General features: G+C 35.1%; 1 protein-coding gene across 1 annotated transcript in view; it reads right to left on the reverse strand.

The window, feature by feature from the left end:
* Nucleotides 1-24,991, reverse strand: part of LOC125061940 (exocyst complex component 2) — a 30,861-nt gene that overhangs the window by 5,213 nt on the left and 657 nt on the right. The window contains exons 3-17 of the mRNA XM_047667573.1: nt 20,924-21,076; nt 20,623-20,815; nt 20,233-20,344; nt 19,706-19,865; nt 17,191-17,405; nt 14,537-14,652; nt 13,765-13,901; nt 12,761-12,942; nt 11,904-12,080; nt 10,833-10,985; nt 8,416-8,607; nt 7,525-7,685; nt 3,068-3,293; nt 1,940-2,118; nt 426-485 (exon numbers count right to left, since the gene is read on the reverse strand). Coding sequence (XP_047523529.1) covers nt 426-485; nt 1,940-2,118; nt 3,068-3,293; nt 7,525-7,685; nt 8,416-8,607; nt 10,833-10,985; nt 11,904-12,080; nt 12,761-12,942; nt 13,765-13,901; nt 14,537-14,652; nt 17,191-17,405; nt 19,706-19,865; nt 20,233-20,344; nt 20,623-20,815; nt 20,924-21,076 — 2,416 coding nt within the window. The remainder of the gene's footprint in view (nt 1-425; nt 486-1,939; nt 2,119-3,067; nt 3,294-7,524; nt 7,686-8,415; nt 8,608-10,832; nt 10,986-11,903; nt 12,081-12,760; nt 12,943-13,764; nt 13,902-14,536; nt 14,653-17,190; nt 17,406-19,705; nt 19,866-20,232; nt 20,345-20,622; nt 20,816-20,923; nt 21,077-24,991) is intronic.

The raw sequence follows: 24,991 nt of genomic DNA on the forward strand, positions 1-24,991 counted from the left end.
CTTACATACCTAATTAAGTGTACCTAGGAAGAGCGGATACTCCAAACACAAGTATATTATACATACTTAAATGGAGGCTCCAGCCACATGTTGTTATCATTGTAAGTGATTGAATAAATATTTTTTTTTTTATTTTTTTTTTATTTATTTTATTATTTATTTAATTCAAAAGGATCTAAACTTCTCACACAAAGTGGACAAACATACACTTGTGATATTTAGTACACTGCTTTTCAATTCCAACAACATCACTTAAAAGTTTTCGTCCTCCTTTTTTGAATCTAGTTAAAATAATATTGTATTTAATCCTTATGTCAAAAAAACAAAAAAATAATCATTTAGTTATTTTGTTTTATAACCTGACTTTTCTTTATAGAAAAGAGTATAGACTCCAAATGATAAATCAATTACAAAAATCATCTCACTTTTTATCTTCTTCGTTGTCGAGAGGCGGAAGTCCAGCCAGTGCCTCTATCAGGTAGCTCCTGGAAGACAACTTTTCCTATTAATCATTCATTGATTCAGGAGAAAAACACAATTATTTTTTTAAGTTTAGCTGTCATAGGTGTTATAGTACAAAAAGTATGTATACATCGAATTATTGTTTAACATTAGATTTATTTTATGTTGTTTAGGGTCGATTCGACCAAACTTCAATTTATACACGAGTAACTATACCAAGAATAATCTATTCCATGATTTTAATCTCGAGTAAATCCATAGTCGTTTGTCCACGTAATCGATAGTAAAATTGTGCTAGGAATAACAATACGCGAATAGCAAGAGAATGGTAAACGAAAATAAAACTCGGCAAATAAATGTTGTTCTACAACGGGACAGTGTAAGAGCATACATCATGTCAACTCGATTTTGCCGTATTATAGTGTGAAAAAGTAGCTTTTAACAGATGTCAAACGATAACAAAAAGTTTTTATTTCTTGTTTGTTTGAGGCTTTCGTCTAAAAAGGAACTTCTGTTGAGCCCAGTTGAATTTCATTCTAATATTATAGAAAATAAAAAATCTAAAAACAAAGAAATAAATAATAAATTGTTTAAACGTTTCATTATACAATTCTAGACTATTAATTAAGTGCGTTGCGTTGACTTGAAATTAAAACACAGAATACATATTTGTGAAATGACAGAAATCAGCTGATTGGACTGACTGACGCCATTAAATTATTCTAGGAATAGCTGTTATTCCGTGCGAAACGGCGGTATAGTAATAATCCCCGAATAGGCCCACTATTCTTAGAATTTGTAGTTGGTAAAACGTAAAATTGATTTACTCTCGATTAACTGACGATTTATTCTAAGATTAAGATTTACTCTTGTTTGGTCGAATCGACCCTTAGGCCCTTTCTGCACTGCTCCGGTCCGGCGTCGGAAGCCGGAATGAGTCATTAAAAAAATATCGGAAAGCCGGATTGCGCTTCTCCACTATATCCGATCCGACAATGACCGATACTTGTATATTTATCATGCAACACTGATATTAACTAAAATGCATATACTTTATTTTATTAATAAAACGTTCTAAATTCTGAATATTTTATTGCCTGGCTAGTTTATTACTTTTTTTATATTGTCTATCTTGAAATATTATAATCTACTTAATAAATAGTTCACTAATACTTTATGATATAATATAACTATAAATAAATAAACCTATGTATAGTAATTTATAACCTCTTGGATATACTTGGACCGATAAAACACCGCGTTCCGATCTAGCAAGTTATCGGATCGTTAAAAACCGGATGCCGGAGTAGTGGAGAAGCACGTAAGTACTGTTGTGAGTTTCTAAATCGGATCGGTAATTAACGTTTGCCGGACCGGAGCAGTGGAGAAACGGCCTTAGTCTGTTATGCAAACTTAAGTTGACGTTGACAGGTGACAATTGACTTCGGTGGTTAATTTTTGTAACTCGTACACTCACTCGGCTTTCCTAGTGAGATGTTCGCTGCAGGCCAGTCTCAATAGGGCGCAGTCGAGCCTGGCGCGGAAGGCGGCCGTGCGGGACAAGGGCGTGGCTGCCAAGCGGGACACCTCCTCGCACACCGTCTCGCAGATGTCTCGCACGTAGCGGGACGAGGAAGGCCCGCAGATGCTGTCCACCTAATGTTGTGTTTTTAATTATGACGTCATTACATAATTTATTTAGAAAATTACATAATTAATTAAATTAGATATAAGAAACATTCTTGTGTAATTGATTTTGATAGTTGACTGCAAATTTTAAAAAAAAGGGTGCGTGTACTTATGTACGCGCGTAAGAAGTTATACTTCTTTGGCTTCTTTATTTGTTTTAAATATTAAATAAATAATAATAAATATTTAACGTTAATAATTTAATAATTAGTATATTTTTCAATTATTAATTAATATTAATAATCATAATAGTTATTATTATTTATTATTTTATTATATTATTCATTCAATTTAATAACTAGGTATGTTTCATAACCTTTTAACTAAGTAACAATAGGTCTTTGTGAAAAAGCATTGCTAAATCTCTTTGAAAAAATTATTAAAACTCCTTTATTTGTTTAAAAGGTACTACAAAGGTCATTATTCTATTTCATTTTACTTGTAGATTGTCTTATTTCCATCTCGCTCGCGCACGCTATAATCACACTGACAACTTTGTGTCTCAGGTGCGCGCGCATCGTAAAATTTCACTCTCATCAATTTTTCATAACGAGCCTAAAGAAGTATAACTCACTACAAACTTTTTTAGATCTGGGCCTCAGATTTCTGTATCAGTTTCATGATATATGTCAATCTAATAGGCAAGTAGGTGATCAGCCTGTGACATACGCCCTCGACTGTTAGTAGGTCCAAGCTGAGCTGGTTTCCTCACGATGTTACCTTCACCGTTCGAGCGAATGCTAAATGCGCACATAGAAAGTAAGTCCATTGGTGCACAGCCCGCGATCGAACCTACGACCTCAGGGATGAGAGTCGCACGCTGTAGCCACTAGGCCAACACTGCTCAAAGTGTGCAAATGTCAAACGTCTAACAATAATCTTTATAGCAAACTAAAAATGAAATAAAAACGGTCACCTCCGCGTGCACGGCGATGAGGTTGTTGATGATCTCGTAGACGTAGGGGCGGGCGTCGGTGGGCATGGTGAGGGGCTGATGTCGGCCCACGAACATGCTGGGCTCGATGGTGCCCACCAAGGGATCCCCCTTCTGCTCGATGTACTGCTCCCCGATGCGCGTCTCGAGCGAGCTCAGGGCCTCGCGGGACGCCTTGAGCCCCACCAGGGGAGGCCCGACGCTGTAGCTGTTGCAGAGAGCAGAATTTTTTTAAGTTGACTGGAATCTTGATGCACATGACGAGAGATAGCAGGTTGAAATGGACAAAAATAATTACACGATGGCAACCACGCCATGGAAAAAGGAAAAGAGGAAGACGGAGCAAGTGATGGGCAGACGATATAAAGAGAATAGGAGGCACTTAGCTAAGAAGAGCTAACATCAGAAAAGAATGGAAGCAGCTGGAAGAGGCCTATGTGTGACAGAACACGCTGGTTACCAAAAACGGGTTAAATGATGTATTAGATTAAGTTAAGTAAGACTTTGTTTGTCTTGGGTATGGTAGGATACAACAAGTTAGAGGTAAGGAGGGACCTTACTATCACATTATATTTTTTAAAGTCTTAGATAGAGATAAAAGATAGAGAAAAAAAATAGAGATAGATAGATAAAATATATAATGCGGAAATGCTGGCCAAATAATCACTCGGCGTGGTTAGCGTTCGCAATTGCTTGCAGTGCCACGAGCGCGTACACATTTACGCGTATCTTGCGCACCCTAAACAATATTGCTTGTGTGACGGATATATTTAGTTGCACAAGAATTGCATTATTTATAATTAGTTATAAAATGCTTTAGGTTTTAAGTTTTTACTTGTTATGTTTATATTATGTTTTTTGTTTAGTTTTCTATTGTATTATAAATAAATAAAATAAAAAGCCTTTTATTTTTTGCTAAAAGATATACAAAATAACATAGGTTTACTACAAAGAAAAAAAGAGAAATTAAAAATAAAAAGTTAAAAATATACATTAGTGTGCATGATTAGATAGGTAGGTACTTTATTAATTTCTTCTCTCAGTGGAGGGTAGAGGCCTCCTCCAAAGATGACCATTTTTGCCTGTCTTCGGCTACTCGCATCCAGTGCGTGCCGGCTTTCTTTATAACGTCGTCTGTCCAGCGTGCATTTGGCCTGCCTCTTTTTCTCTGGCCCGATGGTCCTGGCCATAACGTTGTTGTGGTCCAGCGATTATCACTATATCTGGCTAGGTGTCCAGCCCACCGCCATTTTAGCTTCTGTGAGGAACTAAGTGCGTCGATAACTTTAGTTTTCTGTCTTATAACGGTATAGCGGTATAGCGGATTTTTGTAACTTTTATTTTTTCAGGATGCTTCTCTCCATACATCTTTGACTGGTTATGATCTTGTTTTTTATATTTTGTTACCGAGTTTTCTAACTTCTGAGAGACCAATATATCGTACTTTATGTTTCTTAAAGTTCCAATAGACGTGAATAAGTAGAAAGAGTTTTAGCATTGTAAGTCGCTATGTATAAAGTGTTGTGGTAATTGTTGTTTATGGTATTTAGAAAAAGCTTCGTTTCCTTTGGAGGGTTATGGTCTTGATCTTCCACGGTGACCAACCGGCTTGGAAGATGTCGTTTGGTACTGTTCGTTTCTAATTTGTTTTCCGTGAGAGAGGGCGGTAATTGCTATTGTTTATTATTTTCATTTGTTTGATCGTGTGGTTGATTGTTGTGGTTTTTGGTAGTTAAGAATCCGAGTATTCCTGGTTTAATAACTCCCTCTGATAGGCTCGACGATCTTTGTATACCTGATTGGGTTTGAGTTTTGTTCTTTTTATGTGCTTGTTGTTTTGGCTCTGAATGCGGAAGATCCCCGTAGTTTGGTGATGTTGATAGAGTTATTTTCTTGTTGCCTATTGTTGTTTCATTTTTCGAGTGTATTATCAGTTAGACGACTCATTGGTCTAGTGGTTAGTACCCCTGACTGCCAATCCATGGGTCCCGAGTTCGATCCCCGGCTGAGACGAACATCGATGTGATGAGCATTTGGTGTTGTGGTTAGGTCTCGGGTGTTTAAATATGTATTTATATGTCTATCTATCTATAATATGTATGTATATCCGTTGCCTAGTACCCATAACACAAGCTTAACCAGCTTAGCATGGGACTAGGTCAATTAGTGTGAATTGTCTTTAAAAAAAAAAAAAAAGTTTATCGTACTTAAATAGAGGCGGAGTTTCTTTTTCAATTTTTAGCTGTTCTTGCAGTTCCCTTCTTTTAGCTAAAATATGCTGTGGGAAGTCTTCTTTTATGTAGTAAGTCGTGTCTTTTAATACTCTCCTTTGTTTAAAGATTTCTATTTTCGTTCCCAATAAAGTAAATGTAATTGATACAGGTCGGGGTTTTTCTTCTTTATTTCCTATTCTCCTGGTTTCTTGAATGTCTCTGCGTTCTAGATCTGCAGAGAAATATTGATTCATGAAACTCAGTATGTGTTTTTCCAAGTCTGCATATGATGTTTCATTTTCCGCCAGTCCAAAAATTACGATATTCCTCTGCTTTGACTGTTTTCCAGAAAATATAGTCTTTTTTTCTTGATTATCCAGCTTCTCTTTGAGGTTTTCGTATATTATATCTAATGCACTAAATTTTTCCTCCGATGTGTAGTTTATATTTTTCGTGACTTGTTCCGTAACTTTATCTGCTGACTGTACAATTGTCGTTCTTTGTTCGTTCAGCTCGTTTTGAATTTTTCTTAACATATTCATAACTCCCTCCATGGTTTATCAGTTATTTGATACTGTGTCGAAGTGTCGTAGTTATTTTTATCTTTTGTTGCGATGCTTGTTCCACCTTCTTGTGGTATTCGGTTATACCAGATGTAGCAAGGTTGTTCGAAGTTCGATCTATCGACGGTATGCCTTGAAGGTACACCTACTCGCCGCTAGGTGGCGATAGTTGATCTTAGTTTGGTAGTATAGCAACTCGCCGCTAGATGGCGTTAGTTGATCTTAGTTTGGTAGCATAGCAACTCGCAGCTAGGTGACGTTAGTTGATCTTAGTTTGGTTGTATAGCAACTCGCCGCTAGATGGCGTTAGTTGATCTTAGTTTGGTAGTATAGCAACTCGCAGCTAGGTGACGTTAGTTGATCTTAGTTTGGTAGTATAGCAACTCGCAGCTAGGTGACGTTAGTTGTTCTGTTTGATAATGCAGCTACTCGTCACTAGATGGCGTTAGTTGGCGAAAAATGACCGTGTTTCTATGAATAATGACTCATCTAGAATTTTTCTTTTAAGTAATTTTTCTTATTGGATCACTGTTTTTCGTATTTTAAGCAATGTTCACTAAGTTCCTGCACTAGGCGAATTACGTAATGCATTAAGTTACTGTAAAAATAGGAAATAAGAAAAGTAAAAAAAAATAAGTTTTATATAGGTGTAAGGAAAACATAATATATTTTCCTATACAAACTCTTGTCTCTATTGTATTTTATATAAACTCTTTTGTAATGTTGTCTTTGCCGTCTGATCGATGATGTTTAATTTATGTTACTTGACATAATATATGTAAGATATTCTAATTTTTTCATTATATTATTTTACTTTATTAAACCTAGAACATAGGCTTTAAATGTTGTTTCTTTTGTATTCACAGGTGAGTGAATAATTTGTAAATTAATAGATATTTCTTTTGTAAAGAAATCTTTTGTATTCACAGAGAAACGTAGTTGCGCCTTATTTATTCTCAGTATAAGCGATTGATACTATTATATATGTATTAGATTAAGTTTCATTATGTAACTGAAATAAGTGTTATTATATTATACTGGGTGTCAGGTATAAAGGCTTAATAATAAAAATGTGTGCGTGTACTAGGTGTACACACGTAAGAAGTGAAACTTCTTTATGACCTTATTTTTCGAAAAATGATCTACTATATGCAACTTTACAGAAATTGGTTAAATAAAGTTAAATTAGATAAAGTTTAACAAAAGGCTTTTATTATCATAGACATGAATACAAATACAATTATTTCATTTTAACTTATTACTGTACTACTATGTAGTACTAAGATTATTACAGAATTTCATTAATTGTAATAGAATTATTAATATTACTATCATTGTTATCGTTATTATATATTTTTGTTACTAATGGCTTCGAATCTCTTCGGATCAACCGTGGTAGGGACAAGAAAAAGATGGCGCGTAACCGAAAAATGTGACAAATGTGTGTAAATTTTTTTCCAACGCCGATAAAGAAGTTTGACTTCAAAAAGCAACATGGCGCGTAACCTGCTACAAAATTTCTCCCATACGTCGATAAAGAAGTTTCACTTCAAAAGATGGCGCGTAACGGAAAAATGTGACGCGTAACGAAAAAATGTTACACTAAATTTTTTTCCAACCCCGATAAAGAAGTTTCACTTCAATAATTTATCTCGATTCGTACCTCTGGAAGGCGTCAGCGACGCGATCCAAGATGACCTTCCGCGTGTAGTGGGCGTTGGCGTTCGCGATGAGCAGCTTCTGCTGCCAGGAACGGGAGCCGCTCTCGGGACTGTCCTCCACGGACTGTTCCAGAAGGATCGACAGGCTGCTGTTGTCGAACTCCTGGATTGAAAAGAATACAATTTTACAAATTAAGAAAGCAACTTTTCTTTAAAAATTAACCACCTTAATATATCGTAATAGTAAATATTTATTTATTTTTTCACAAAAATATATACACTAACCTTATAGTGCTAAACCAATATGTCGAAAAAAATAAAAATATACGAGTATAATATTAAATTCAAATTCAAATTCAAAAATCATTTATTCACGAAGGTAACACAATGTACACTTGTGATTCGTCATTAAAGAAATAAACACATAATATACACAATATCGCTACTGTGAATTCCCACTGCGAACGTATAAATATGTCGATAGTGTCGGAGACAGCATTCAGTAGGCGCAACATATAACTGGGATCTGTACAACAGACTGGTATATTTGGTATATTTTTATATTTAAAACCTGGAGCAGCGCTCAATGGACTTTTGACACAAAATATATGCGCTATATATCTGTCTCTTTTCATCACAAGGTCAACACAATTTGACAGAAAAGGATGTCTTAATGCCTTAGTTAAAGGGCGCTAAAAATTTTGATTGTATGGTATAAATGGATGAATGGAAATTATTACTAATTTTATAAATGACAAGTAACTAAGGTATATTGAATCCCCTTAAAAAAGTGAGTTCTATATATAATCAAACATGCATTTAATTATATAACAAAATATTAATCTTTGTAAAAAATGATGAAATTTTATATGGTCTCGATTTATTTACAATACCTCCTCATGATCCAACACCAGTCCCTCCAGCACCGAGACGAAGGCCATGAGGATCTGCTCGGTCTGCTTGTGGAGGGTGAGCAGGGGTGGCGAGTGCTCCGCCAGGAGAGGAGTCTCCCGCCGGCCGCAGGGCAGCACGCACTTGCTGATGCACGACAGGGCTTCTTCTATGTACGACTCCAGGAGGTGGGGCTGGTCATCCAGATTGTAATCAAATAAATAACAACGTATGAGCAGTGTTGGCTTCAGAGTGCGACTCTCATCCCTGAGGTCGTAGATTCGATCCCCGGCTGTGCACTGCGCAATGGACTTTCTTTCTATGTGCGCATTTAACAACTTTCCCGTTCTTCTCAGAACAAGGCCTCCTGGTAGTTTTGCGAACGGATGGCGTAGTCTTGCTCTTTCGTGAATTTTGTAAACGTTGTTAACATTCATAAGCATGCTCTAAGAAGCATATAAATTGAATAAACGTATTTTGATTGATTGATGGAACATTCGCTCGAACGGTGAAGGAAAACATCGCGAGGAAACCGACATGTCAGATTCAGAAATCTGAGGCCCAGACCTAAAAAGGTTCAAACTCAAACTCAAAATATCTTTATTCAAGTGGGTAACCAAGTACACTTTTGAATCGTCAAGTTAAATTAATCGTAAATTTACATTTACTACCAGTTCGCAAGTCAAGGGCGTAGAGCGGGTAAGAAGAACTGGCAAGAAACTTTCCGCCACTCTTTTTTTTGTAGCGCCACTGATTTATTTTATTTTTAAGTAAATAACTTAACGGGAGAAAACTTAGAAACTACTTAATACTTTTAAATTATTAATTTTGCTAACTATACGTAATCTATTGTCATATTTTTACAATAATCTGTTTCATATGCATACCGATTTATAGTCTGTGCCACATACTTTTCTTGGGCGGCGGCTGAAATTAGTACTACCGTCGCCATTTTGAAATGTCAGACTGACATTGTCAGTTAGCTCTCAAATGCTCAACTATCTACAAATATCTAATAAAAATCCAACTAAAATGTATTTATTTTTATTCCTTGCATTCTTACATTGGCAAAGTTTTAATAATCGAACGGTTCTGATTGCTAGCTATCTTAAAAGATAATATATGAATAGTACACGTAACAAAATCTATAATTTCAGTTGTTCCTATGTTTGTGCCACATTTATGCCTAGAACTGTATTTTCTAGATATACATTGTTTTATTAAGACATTTCAATAAATCATTAAGTTAGCATGCATGACTTTAAATTATTCCCCTTATAATGGTTAATTTTTATTCACTGGCAATACTAATAACCATGACAGCGACGCTCTTACCGGCAAAGAAAAATATGTGGCACTGTATACAATTGACTACCAACTCACAGAAAAATATTTTAACAACTGTCAAGAGCTATAGTCACCATTCTACTTTGTGCATAAAACACAGTACATTATCACTTTCGAATGACCACCTAGGGCGCCACCCAAACGCATACAAAAAATTCATTCAAATCGTTCCAGCCGTTTAAGAGGAGGTCAGTGACATACACACACTCCTCCTTCTTCTACCCTGCACATAGACCTGCATATAAATAAGAGAAGTCGAGGCGGAATACGAAATACCATTCGTATCACCTCGACGTCCGTTCCAGAACCAGAACGTTTTGCCGTCACCACTATGTGGAACCAGCTGCCCACTAAAGTAATTCCGAACCAATTCGACTAAGATTCCTTCAAGAAAAGAGCGTACCAATGCTTGAAAGGCCAGCAACGCACTTGCGAGCCTTCTGGCAATGTGAGTGCCCATGGGCGGCGGTATCACTTAACATCAGGTCAGCGTCCTGCCCATTTGCCTCCTATGACATTAAAAAAAATGGTGCGTGTACTTATGTACGCGCGTAAGAAGTTACACTTCTTTAGCTTTCTTTATTTTTTTTAAATATTAAATAATTAATAATAAATATTTAGCGTTAATAATTTAACAATATTTAATATTTAGTATATTATTCAATTATTAATTAATATTAATAACAATTATTATTATTATTTATTATTTCATTATATTATTATATTATCAATTCAATTTAATAACTAGGTAGGTTTCATAACCTTTAAACTAAGTAACAATAGGTCTTTGTGAAAAAGCATTGCTAAATTTCTTTGAAAAAATAATTAAAACTCCTTTATTTGTTTAAAAGGTACTACAAATGTCATTATGGTCATTCAAAATTCTTGGCATAGCTGCTAACTTCACGCATATTCTATTTCTTTTTACTTGTAGATAGTCTTATTCCCATCTCGCTCGCGCACGCTCGGCGCCCGACTGGTTTAAAAAGAATTCGTTAGTGGGCAACTTCATACTGATAATTTTGTGTCACGTATAAAGAAGTATAACTTCAAAAAATATGGCACAACTCACAAGTCCAGTGATGGCTCCGTAGTCGGTGAACTCCTGCACCTTCCAGGTCTCGAGGCCGCTCAAGGCTTTCACCCGCCGCAGAGCCCTCTGCAGGAACACCGACATGCCGTGCACCCGGTACTCGAATATCACCTTCTCCACTATCGCCAGGGGCTGCAAGAGCACTTTGAGCGGAAACTGTTCATGGTGACATTCATCTCATGGAATCATATCTATAGTGCTTTTCATGAAAGAAGTCCCGCGGTGATTTTTGGAACTAAATTTGACAGGTCGGCAATGTTGTCTTTCGTCGATGTTATTAAGTTCGTTTGTTGTGGTAGATTTTTGTGAATGTTTAACTAGCTTAGTGCATTTTAAAGATTGATTACAATGCCAAAAGTTGTAAAAAGTTCGGCTCGAGAAATTATATTAGAGGTGAAAGAGTTCTGTGAAGCGGAACATAAGAATCAAGGTGTTTTAATACCACTAAACAATGTTCGGAAGAGAGTTGGCGCCATAACGGGTACTTTTTAGAGTTGCCATTTTATAATTTTTTACTGTATTGACTTTTATGATATACATTCGTTTTTGCGACAAAATTGAACAAATACATAACGTGATGAAACTAGGTAACTGAAATTAAAACATATATTACATATTAAATAAGCATTATAAACTTAAAGTTATTATTATTTTTAATTGTTCATCATTTAATTGCAGGTGTGTCAGAGAAAACTGTAACAAGAATTACAAACGAAGGTATAACAGCGGCGTGTACTTGGAAAAAAATTGTAACCCAACAATTATGCAATAAAACTCTGAATATAAAATTGTATTGCTTTTCTTTACCGTATTTTATCATCTTTTCCCTGTAAGTAGATAGAACACCGCTAATATAAGTAAATAAAAATATACTTTTTACATAACAGAAATATTGTTTCATCGAAGTATGCAGAAAATAATATTATTTGATAAATTACATCTGCTAAATGTAAATAAAATAGGTAAATTTTTTACTCATAAATGGCAACATTACGTCATGCGATTGCAGCGCCGCGTCTGGGGGGACTTCTTTCATGAAAAGGACTATACCTGTGAAGGCAAATCCAGCTTCAAGAGCGACTCGTACGCCTCTCTGAGGTGCGCCAGGTTGGCCAGAAGTCTGGTCCTCAAGGTGTCCGGCGGTAAGGCGCCGGCGGCCCCGCTTCCGCCCATGAGGCAATACCGCATGTGCTCAGAGAACAGCTCCACTGCGGCTATTATCATCTCCTGTAAAACACGACTGTCACTTGAAAACGAAAATTTATGTCAATTGTCAAAATATGTTAATTTAAAAAAAAAACTTAAAGTTATTGAACCAGAGCATCAGAATGGAATTTATCAGATGACCCTGACCCGACAAACGTTTCGCCATGTATATTTCTAAGAAACATTGTTTTAGTGCAATAAAAATAACTATCTACAATAATAAAAAATAGGGGTTAAATGTAGAGGATTGAAAGTTGTATGTATTTTTATATCATAAAAAAATAAAAACTAAAAAAAATAACTTATCACTTAGGTGTTTGAAAGATAGTAGTAGGCAATTCTCAGACTTACTGAATATGCATAAAAAATTTGTAGCCGCTTCGACAATTTGATATACATATATAGAGATTTAATTTGCCAATTACTCTTATTACTGTTTTTTTTTATATTTCTATATAATAGGGGGGACAATACGGGACGCCAAAAAAGGGCAGTCATCGCAGCCCATTTTTAGTTGGTGCGTTGCCGGCCTTTGAGGGAGGAGTACACTCCAACTTTGAATAGTTAATTTTTTAGAATTTGAAGTAAGTTAAATTGACCGTTATGTAATTATTTTTACATATTACAAGTTATTGATTTTTAGAGTGAAACTTGAAAAATTAATTAAATGAAGGTAGACAACGCATCCGCCTCTCACGTACCTTCAACTCGGCGTGCCTCTGCGGGTCCGTGGGTCTCCCGGCCAGTTCCCCCGCGAAGTACCTCCTGGCCAGAGGCCACAGGGCGTGCAGCTCCCGCGACAGAGCTGCGCTTGCGCACGCGCACCACGACCCGCGGCCGACTCCCCACGAGACCCCGCTGTCATCGCGCGATTTGCGTTTACCTGGTCATTATTACCATATTTACTAACTTCTTTATCGGATTACTGCTCAAAGCGTCCTTGATAATTAGATTTTTTTATTTTTTTTTTAAATGGCTCTGGCACGATTTGTGCATTAACCAGCGTCAAGTATTTTTTTACAATTCGTGCTTGTCTTTAGAAATTCGACCGTGTCCACCATGTACGGTTTAAGCACTCGCCCGGTACCGCACAACCCTCCCAAAGGCCGAGAACAAATTTAAATTAAATTAAAACTTGCCCTCGAACCGGGAATCGAACCCGGTACCCCTCACCTAGCTACCACTTAATAAGACCGCTAGGCTATGACGCCCCCAAGAATTCTTCTTAATATTATAAATTTTCTAGATTATACAAAATTCTTTTACTATAACATATTACTATATTATTTCATTTGCAGGAAGGTGTAATAGGAAATGTGGGTGTAAAATCTAAAAACTGGTCAATTAAAAATGGCGGAGTTTTTCTCGTCAGTTCTTTTTCTTTTCTGACCAGCGCTGTGGTACAGTCTGCTCCTCAGCATTATGCTGAGCCAGGGGCAATTACAGCCACAGCACACACGCATTACACACTTGAAACGAACCGAATGGGAAAAGGGTTTTTTTTTTATTATTGTAATTTTGTGTATTTTTGTTTGTAATAAAAGATATGTCTATGTCTAAAACTGCCAATAAATATTAATTTAAACTTATTAATTTTGTTTTGTCGTTCATAAGTGTATATTATGTTACTAGAATGAAAAAATAATTAAAGTAATATTTAACTGAATTTTAAAAATTAAATCATAATAAAAAATATAAAAATCACCCTTTTCGCTGTTCTCCTGCTCTTCCTTCTGCTTGAAATGGTCCTTGACCTTGTTCAAGAGAGCCATGAGATACTGGTGTCGGCTGCTCACGGCTTCCCAAGCCGCGTCACCTTCCCAGTTCAGGCTTATTAGGAGCCTTCAAGAGGAAATTCTGTTTATTCATATTATTTTTAATATAAAGTATATTTATAGTTTCGACAATAATTACTATTAAAAATAGTAAGTGCACCATTTTAACTGTCTCTTTTCATCACAAGCTAAACACAATTTGACTAAAAGAGACGAAAGATGCGATGCGTTATACTCGTGAACGGGTGCTACTTGTGGTGAGTGGTCGGACTTGAATTCGTGTATGCGGTGATGTTAATTATTTCGACTATGTATTTACGTGTTGTTCCCACGAGAATGTAAGTGCGTGCTCCTATTTTACCATGCCTACTGCTGACAGAGTTTTTAATTTATTTTATTATTATTAATTACGTAAGATGTCATGAGGAACATGGTGTGATGGTTGCAGGTCCTTAGAAAAATTGTGAAAACAAAAAACTTGGCGATTATAAACAATGGCGGAGAGTTTATTGCCAGTTCTTCTCTTCCGTTCTACGCCCTTGATTTGAGAACTGGCAGTAAATGTAAAAATAGGAGCATTTAATATACAAATTTTTTTACGAGTACATTGTGTTGTTACCTATATGAATAAATGATTTTGATTTGAGTAATAATAACAGAAATTCTTCTTCCGAAGTGGAAAGGCAAAACTGAAAAGTATACCTGATGTATTTGGTCTGCTCCTGAACGTTGCAGGGCATCGTTTTCATCCTCATGTAAAGGTTCTCCTTCAAATCCTCTATCTTCTTGTCGATTTCGTCCAATATTTTTTGAAATAGCTGAAATTAGGACAATTTTTAAATACAAGGTTTTATTTACGACACAGGAATGAAATTGTAGGTGATTAGTTTACGTGTCGCAATGAAACAGTGATGTGTTCTGACAAGAACAGATCAAGAGTTAAAGAAACGGTCGTGTGTTCTAAAAAGAACAGTTGTCATCGTTGTCGTAAGAAATAAAAAATAAAATAAAATATGTTTATTATGGAACATAAGATACATGTATCACTTATTCCACGTCATTAAAATTGAAAGACACGGTAATATGTCCTGAAAAGGACAGTTGTTAAACGTTTTCGTCAAGAAACAATAATATATTCTGAAAAGAACAGTTTATAAACGTTTTCGTAAGATACAATAATATTGTTCTGAAAAGAACAATATTATCTTCTCTGCAAACAATTAGGGAGTTTTATTTTAACACAACCAAATAATTCTGAACCAATCAACCCTAAAGTAACATCCCTAAAGTGGTGTAACTATCACTAAAAAATAAACGTAGACATAAGGGAGAGTTCAAATATTATGTAACGAATTTGGGGGCGGGGGGTCCTTTTGTAAAACGTTACGATGCGGGGCGGGGATTGAATTATGCGTTATTTTTAATATTATTTTCGACTTTACAGTTTACACCACATAATGGTAACTTTTAGGTATAAAGTCACTAGGTGGTCACCAAACGTTTTACTATACTCGGGTACAGAAAAACGTTACGGCGCGTGACATGGGGGGGGTGTCAATAACCTCCAAAAATTGCGTGACGTATTACTTGAACCCTAAGATATGGGTCTTACAGCTAAAAGCAGTAACAAGTAGACAATCAGACAACGTTGGGCCACAAGCCCACCTGATATTAAGTGAGAAGCGGTCTATTGGAAGGCCTGTCCAGGTGATGCCAACCGTCGCTTAATCAACCCATATTAAACCGAAAGATGGAAGGAGGCAAGGAGTTCCACTCCTTTGCAGTTGCGACACCTGGAGATGTCGACAACGAAGGGGTGAAACACCAGCGTGCTTCTAGATGAGCGTTGTTTGTTTATTAATATAAAGATTTTATTAAACAAAACTCTCATTAAACGTAAATTAATCAATAAAGCTTTTTTATAAATTTGACGAATTTTTAAATGATCCTAATCCTTGGGATTGATTTGCTCCAGTTCAAACAATTTGTATGACTCAAAACTTAGCGATAAAAAAAGTGGAGGAGAGTTTCTTGCCAGTTCTTGGTCGCTGTATGCCCTTGACTTGCGAACTGGTAGTAAATGTAACGAACCGGTAGTAAATTTAAAGAACTAGTAGTAAATGTAACGAACCGGTAGTAAATTTAAAGAACTAGTAGTAAATGTAACGAACCGATAGTAAATTTAAAGAACTAGTAATAAATGTAACGAACCGGTAGTAAATTTAAAGAACTAGTAGTAAATGTAACGAACCGGTAGTAAATTTAAAGAACTAGTAGTAAATGCAACGAACTGGTATTAAAGGTAACGAACTGGTAGTAAATTTAAAGAACTAGTAGTAAATGTAACGAACCGGTAGTAAATTTAAAGAACTAGTAGTAAATGTAACGAACCGGTAGTAAATTTAAAGAACTAGTAGTAAATGTAACGAACCGGTAGTAAATTTAAAGAACTAGTAGTAAATGTAACGAACCGGTAGTAAATTTAAAGAACTAGTAGTAAATGTAACGAACCGATAGTAAATTTAAAGAACTAGTAGTAAATGTAACGAACCGGTAGTAAATTTAAAGAACTAGTAGTAAATGCAACGAACTGGTATTAAATTTAAAGAACTAGTAGTAAATGCAACGAACTGGTATTAAAGGTAACGAACTGGTAGTAAATTTAAAGAACTAGTAGTAAATGTAACGAACCGGTAGTAAATTTAAAGAACTAGTAGTAAATGCAACGAACTGGTATTAAAGGTAACGAACTGGTAGTAAATTTAAAGAACTAGTAGTAAATGTAACGAACCGGTAGTAAATTTAAAGAACTAGTAGTAAATGTAACGAACCGGTAGTAAATTTAAAGAACTAGTAGTAAATGCAACGAACTGGTATTAAAGGTAACGAACTGGTAGTAAATTTAAAGAACTAGTAGTAAATGTAACGAACCGGTAGTAAATTTAAAGAACTAGTAGTAAATGTAACGAACCGGTAGTAAATTTAAAGAACTAGTAGTAAATGCAACGAACTGGTATTAAAGGTAACGAACTGGTAGTAAATTTAAAGAACTAGTAGTAAATGTAACGAACCGGTAGTAAATTTAAAGAACTAGTAGTAAATGTAACGAACCGGTAGTAAATTTAAAGAACTAGTAGTAAATGCAACGAACTGGTATTAAAGGTAACGAACTGGTAGTAAATTTAAAGAACTAGTAGTAAATGCAACGAACTGGTAGTAAATGTAAATTTAGAATCAAATTTACAACTTTTCTGTTGAGGTTCAAAAGTTATTTTGAGTTTGATCTCCTCCTACGGTCCTTTTGAAGTCTATTAAAAATATAAGCACAGATAATAAAAGACAAGAAATAAATATACCTTGACGTCAGTATTTCCAAAGAGATTCTTGACTCTGGTGTAATCGTTGACTACGAGGTCGTATTCCTTCTTCTTTATATTCTTATCGATCGACGCGGGAAGTTGGAAAAGAAATTTATGTCTCGTCAGCATTGAGAGGGCCTCCCTCGTCTTGTCCGCATTCTCTTTGCGAGATAATATTTCGGAGAAAAGGGAGTCGGCCAGCGATATTGATTCTGAAACCAACATTCAAATTATAATGAAATCTAAGTGCAATATTTATTTTATTTTAAGAAACATATAGTTATAACCAATACATAATATAGTAAATATAGTTAAAAAAAACTATAAAACACGCTTTTAAAGCACATCAAACTAAAAAGTGAAAAATAATTCCTAATTTAGTCTGAAAATGGTAATGAACAAAAAATACTAGTATTAATGTGAAAAAGCGTGGCGTTTTTTGTTTAAACTATATTTATTTTCCACTTTTTAGTCCTAGCAGCAATATGTGTTGTCTCAATTTAATCGTATTGCTTTGTGGACTAAAAAAAATTTCATTGTTTTTTCGAGATAAACCTATGAAATTATTATATTGTCGCTGATTCTTTTATAAGTGTACAAAGTTTGAATTAAATCTGTCCGTTAAAAGTGGGTCAAAATCGAGTCACTCCTTCGGACTCGATTACATACATACATACATACATACAGGTGAAGCTAATATAAAGCGTGTAAAAACCATAGCGATTTAAAGTCGGGATCGCTATCGCTACTGTAAGATACCTGCGAAGATTTTAAAAACAGCAAACATTAATTATATTTTTTGGCTATTACAATTTATCTGAAGTCAAATCAAGAACGAAAACCAAAGAGTTTTCACTGTTTCTATAAGAGACCCTTTTATTTACTTATTTATTTCAAAATTTTACAGCTAACAAAAATTCTATATAATAACAAACAATTATACTAAAAATATAGCCAAAGATGTAATCTATCTTATATATATATAATGAAAATGGTCTTCGTTTGAGGCTCAATCACGCCTAAACCACTGATCGTATCGACATGAAACTACCACCATTCGATGCGAAATTTTTCCTAGATGGTTTATGGCTATTTAAATTCCAACGTTCCTTCATTTTTTTATTGCTGTTTTACTTTTATGAAAATTTATCCATACGGACTTCACCGCGGAAACATTCGGGGAGGCTTCCTAGAACCTCTAAACGTCAACATCTGTTAAAAAAAAATCAATTTTCTTAGCGGGAAGTTAAAAAGAAGAATAATAAAAATATGAAAAAAAATAAAATAATGAAACATAAAATTTATTTTAATTCGTCCAGCAAAGCGGGCGCGAAACGGCTAGTCTATATATATAAAAATGCAACCCGTTTTCCGTTGTCATGAGATAACATGAAAACGGCTGGACCGATTTGTCTGATTTTTTTTTTATAATATTCCTTGAAGTACGAGGATGGTTCTTACGGAGAGAAAAATAAAAAAAATGAGTGAAAAAGTCTAAAAACAACACTTTTCTATATTCCCATACAAAAGATTCGTAATAATACTTAAAAGTCAATTTGAACTTTAATACCATATCATAAAGTTCAAGTGTTAGTGGAGGGTTTCCGGGAAGGTAAATTTTTATTTTTTGACATAATGTATTTGTTGTCTTATCACCTTTTTTTTTTGATCTTACTAGCTAGACCGGTGTCCCGAATAGCAGAATAAATATTTTAAAAAAATAAAGAATCGACTGTTAGGCGGTACGATGTTCGCCAGGCCAGCTAGTATATAATATTTACAAAAAGGTTTAAGAATTTTTTAAATGATAAAAGGGAAAAAACAATAAAAAATATTCAATACATACATTTAACTAAGTAATACCAAATTTGGCTGTTCTGTGATGGTGTAAAAGTGAGGGTATATACGTGAAGGTGTGGGGTATGCTCATGATGCAGATGATTTTGCGTCATGGATTTTCTAAATACTTTTTATTTTACTACTTTTTAATAATAATTAATTGAGATAGATTTCTATTCAAGCATTCCATTAACTACTATTGCAGATTAGATAGGTAGGATTTCCAATTAATTGCTTAAACACAATATTAAATGATAAGGCAATCAAGGTGGGCAGGAAAAAATATAAAAGGATTATGATCATTTTAATGTTATTTTTAAAAAAATAGGTAAAGATAAAAGAAACAACACATAATTTGAAGGAAGGTCATATGGGAGCGTTCAAGTATTACGTCACGCAATTTTTGGAGATTATTGACCCCCCCCCCACCCTGTAACGCACCGTAACGTTTTTCTGTACCCAATAGTAAAACGTTTCGTGATCACGCAGTGACTCTTTATATCTAAAAGTTACCTTTGTGTGGTGTAAAGTACTGGAAATCCGAAAATAATATTAACAGTAACGCGTAATTCAATCCCTGCCCCGCATCGTATCGTTTAACAAAAGTATCCCCCCCCCCCAAATTTGTTACGTAATACTTGAAAGCTTCCTATGCAGATATGGTGATTTATACCCTCAATAGCGGCTTGTAGACTCGGCAGAGGTTCTCTGCCATTCTTCCTCTCATCATCCTCATACATGTTCTTGAGTAGAACAAGTCGGTCCAGTTGGTCCATCACTGCCCCCGTGTTGGCTTTTAGGAAACTCAACTGGCCCTCCTTCTGGCCTTCTACCTACGAGATATTCTTATTAAAATGAAAGATATATTTTGTGTCTACTTTAATAATAGGAAACATTATTCCCAGGTGATTCTGATATTCTCTTTTTCTCAAAGACCTTGTCGTATTTTTTAAAGTGATCATGTAGGAAGTGTTTTTTGATAACAGTAAAAAACAAAGGCCTATTCTTCAATTACATATTTTTATCTATTGCTCATAGATAAACACCCACCCACTTTAACTATAATAAGGAGACTTTTAAGCTTTATTCAATATTATGTTTGAAAAAATCTGATCCCCACCTTCTCAGTATAGAGAAAAATATTTTTCTTTGGATATTTTAAATTAATAATTTTACGGATTTTTCATTTTTATAGCTTACCTTCCTCTGTAGAAACACAAGTCCCGCCTTTAAATCTTCAAATGATGTGTTGCTGTGGTGCTCCAACAGATACCAGCCTGGTTGGAAGTTCTCGTCAGTCAGCTTACCTGATCTATACAATTATTATTAACAAAAAGTAAAACAAGATCAAAGAAACTGAGGGCCTTCTGATCTAGTTCTATCTATCTAGAGAAGTTGTGCAAGTAATATTAGCTTATACAAAGTTGAAAGTGTACCTTTAGTGTGTGTTAGGATAGAACCAATTATAAGATCTAAAAATCAACATGTGCCAGACACAAGCAGCTGATAACCTACTTACCTATAAAATTAAAATTAGCAATTGGTCAAAGAAACAATTACAAGTCCAAAACCCATATAAAAATTTCTTACCCATCAGGAAACAATTCATTAAGTTCTTCTTCAGGAAATTTATAATCATCCCCTTCTGTAGATAACCCAAGGGGATCTGGGGGAGTATAAGCAGTGGGGGACATGGGTCGTCTGCCCCATGGCAATGCTGGAGGGGCTGTTTCCTCCACCCATACTGCGCTTTCTTTTACTGGGCCAATGGACTCGTGGTATCCTAAAAGGTTTTTTTTTATCTTTACAATAAATTTAATATACAGCAGATAATAAATAAAACTATGTTTTTCCCTAAAAAAAGTTATGGAAATGATGCAAGACTACATACCTCTAAATTGCACAGTAGATGTGCCCTCTCCACCCGACCGTGTAGTAACAATTATGTCCCCACGACCTTTACAAGGGCCAGATCTAGCAACAATTTTATTTCTACTCTTCCATTCAGCAGAGAGCAAGCAGTCACACCCACATATTTTAAGTCCTTTAAACCACAATTCTCGATTAATAAACCTTGAGATTTTAAAATAAAATGGTTAAAACATATCGCGGGCTTCAAGCCAGAGGGGCGTATAAAAAAAAATCGTTTTTTTTTTTATTACGTCAATTATTTCTAAGTTTATCGATACACCACCTCTGTTTTTTTCATATTTGTAAGTTAATTACTTTAGAAGATATTAATAAAATACTTTTAGGCGTATAACTGAAGTCAGATATTATTTTCATGCCAGAAAGACGTACCGCGGTCGTAACCACTAATGACGAATTGTGTAACGGACCACAAAGTCGTACGTACATACGATTTCATACGATTATCGATTTTCATATGACCTACCAATATATTGTCGGGCCATATAGACGTATGTTCATACGACTTTCGAATTTGTTTTGATTACCAATAAAATGTCATGCCAAAAAGACGTATGCGTATACGACCTTGAATTCGCGCCGCGCTCTTTCCACCCGCGCAGTCGCAGTGTTCAATAGTCGGCCGTATAGAGTGGACAGGCGGAACATAGAAACGGATTGATGATGACAGCAATGACTCTGTAGCAGACCCTAATTACCAACCTGAAGACGAGGAAATTCAGTGCTCGCCAATGTCACCCATTACGTCCTCATCTTTAGTTCAATTTAAACAAACAGTCAGCATTACTAATCCACAAGAAATAGAAGAATCGCCCACACTTGAAAGTAACCTTGATGGAATGGAAAATTTAGGCTTTAACGGTGATGACTTTAATGTTCCAATATTATATTCCAATAAATCACCATTGTCAGTATTTAGGACAAACAAGGATTACGAACTACTAGAATCATCGGTTCCATCAATAGAAAAACAACTTACACCGCTGTTTACACCAGTAGCATCCATACACTCAATAGGAAGCCCTAGCATTATAGAAACTTCTGAAAACCCACATAACGAGAATCTGTCAACTTTCATTGATGACAGCGATGACTCTGTAGCAGACCCTAATTACCAACCTGATGACGAGGAAATTCAGTGCTCGCCAATGTCACCCATTACGTCCTCATCTTTAGTTCAAATTGAACAACCAGTCAGCATTACTAATCCACAAGAAATAGAAGAATCGCCCACACTTGAAAGTAACCTTGATCGTCAAAAAGTGAAAAGATGCAAAAGAAAAATACCGGAAAATTGAAAAAAAAACATTAGAAAAACGAAAAAAAATTGCGGTGAAACATACATATCAAGTCAAGGAAAAAATGTACCGGCAAAAAAGTGTGGCAATGAAAATTGTAAGTGTCAACGAGCTTGTCATACAAAAATTGATAATAGTACGAGAAAAAATATTCATTTGTCATTTTGGGGTTTGGGTAGTATTTAAAGACAAAGGGATTTTATAGTATCGAACGTGGTTTCAACTGAAGCAACAGGATCACGTGTGACAAACTCGAGAAGGAAATTCACTTTGAATTACAGTTTCAAGATTAATTCGGAAACGGTAAATGTGTGTCAACCTTTTTTTCTTCGTACACTGAATATCAGTGACAAGATGGTCCGTACTGCTTTGAAGAAAGCGCGCCGAGGAGTGGGTAATATACCTTCCCCTGATAAAAGAGGTCATCACATACCTTGCAACAAATTTAGCGAAGACAACATAAAGTTTGCTAATGATCACATAGATTCATTTCCAAAAGTGCCTTCTCATTGGTGCCGTAAAGATACAAAAAAGATTTATTTGGAGACCATTCTTAATAAAGAAAAAATGTACGAATTATATAAGCAGCAATGTTTGGAGAACCATAAGAAACCCATTGGAAAAACTTCGTATAAAGAACTAATTTTAAATAAGAATATAGGTTTCCACAAACCAAGAAAGGACCAGTGTTGGTGTAACAAATATGAGCAATTAACTGAAGAAGAACAAAAGGCGAAACAAGAAGAATACGAAGAGCATGTTAACAGAAAATACTATGCACAGGAAGAAAAAACATCGGATAAAATTAAAGCAATAGAAGATAGTCGCTCGCATGTTTGTACTTTTGACTTTAAAGCAGTGCTATATTGTCCTTTGGTTTTAGGAAAACCTGTATTTTATAAACGGAAGTTAGGTAGCATGAATTTCACAATTCACAATGCAGCGACTAAACAAGGCTATTGTTATTTTTGGCCGGAATATGAAGGCAACCGTGGATCAAACAAAGTATCAACATGTCTCTATAATTACGTCTCAAATCTCTCCAATGTCGATCACCTGATTTTATTTTCTGACTGCTGTCCAGGGCAGAATAGAAATTCTGTGCTTGTTGCTATGTTCAATTATATCATTACATCACCTGACAATGAGATTAGAGTCATTGACTATAAATTTCTTGAACCTGGTCACACCTACATGGAGTGCGACAACATGCACTCGACAATTGAACGAGCTTCTGAGTATGCCAAAATCTACATCCCTGATGACTGGCAAAATGTGATACGACTAGCTCGTAAAGACAATCCATATAATGTTCAAGTTATGGAACACACAGACTTTTTGGATTTCAAATCACTGCGAAGTACTATTATTCCAAATAAAATGAAAGCCACTGATGGAACTGTTTTGCAATGGGCTAACGTAAGATGGTTACGATTTAATAAAAACATTCCCCATTCGTTGTTTTTTAAATATGATTACTGGGAAGAATTCAAAGAGGTAAAATTAAAGGAGAGAGTGACTAGATCGGAACATAATTCGAATCTTGCAAAACTGTACCCAGGACAAATTTTGTTAAAACAAGCAAAACATAAAGATCTGATGGAAATGTGTCGAGATGGGACGATAACCAAGAATCATAACTACTACTATGAAAAACTTCCTGTTCAGTCTGTATCAGGATCGTTGCCTCAGACTAGGCCTCGTCAAGATGATGACGAATTGGAATTATCTGCAACACGAGCCTCATATTTAAGACGTCGGTCAGGGAAAAAGAATTAATCAGTTCATTTGATAAGAACCTACATAGATCTTTGAACTTATTACTTTTGCTTGCTCAGTTGGATCTAAATAGATTAAGTCGTTTGCCTGTACCTGCTCTAAATTTAAATGAGATTGCATGCAACTAAATGGAAAGTACTTACTATTCATGTTTTTCATCTTTATAGATATTTTTATAGATGTATTTTTTTTGTTTGTTTATTTTGTTTCTATTTAGGTTAACATCTATTTTTTAATAGGTAACCAAGTTTAATACTATTCATGTTTTTCATCTTCATAGATATTTTTATAATTAGCAGTTTTTTTAGTTTGTTTATTTTGTTTCTATGTAGGTAAACAACTTTTTTTCAACAGCTTTAAGATCTCTGCAATCGTGAATGCTGAATACGACCAAAGAAACAATAATTATCTTTGTAGTACTAGAGTGTTAATTATACCTATGCTAAGTTTTTCTTTTAAAAGTTTAATGGTTCCAAGTTCCTTTTTAAATAATAATAATTTTAAACTATTTTTGTGCCTTGTTTTATTTCACTGCCATCGAAATTAACCCTAAGAAGCCCTTACGTCTGTCTTGGAACAAAACTAATTTTATATTTTTGACAAGCCAGACGGACGTGTAATCTTCAAAAATGGTAGAAATACTGCATTTAATTATATAAAAAATATTTATTTATGATATTTCACGATACTTGAACTAAGTTCAGATGTTTTTTTAAATATTTCATTGCGTAAAAAGCTTTTGTATTTTACGTCCATCCGATAAAAGCGTTTTCTGAGAAAAGAAAACATACGGTTTGCCTACAACTGTCGAGCCAAATGGAAGTAAGTGCAATATTGCACGTTTTTAAATACTTACAAAGAAAATAATCATTTCACGTTATTAAGAAAGTACTTTAGTAGACACATGTACATTTTCAGATAAAGAGATACATTGCAAAAAAACTTATTAAGTT

This window comes from Pieris napi, chromosome 24 (assembly GCF_905475465.1).
Source record: "Pieris napi chromosome 24, ilPieNapi1.2, whole genome shotgun sequence".
Lineage (NCBI taxonomy): Eukaryota > Metazoa > Arthropoda > Insecta > Lepidoptera > Pieridae > Pieris > Pieris napi.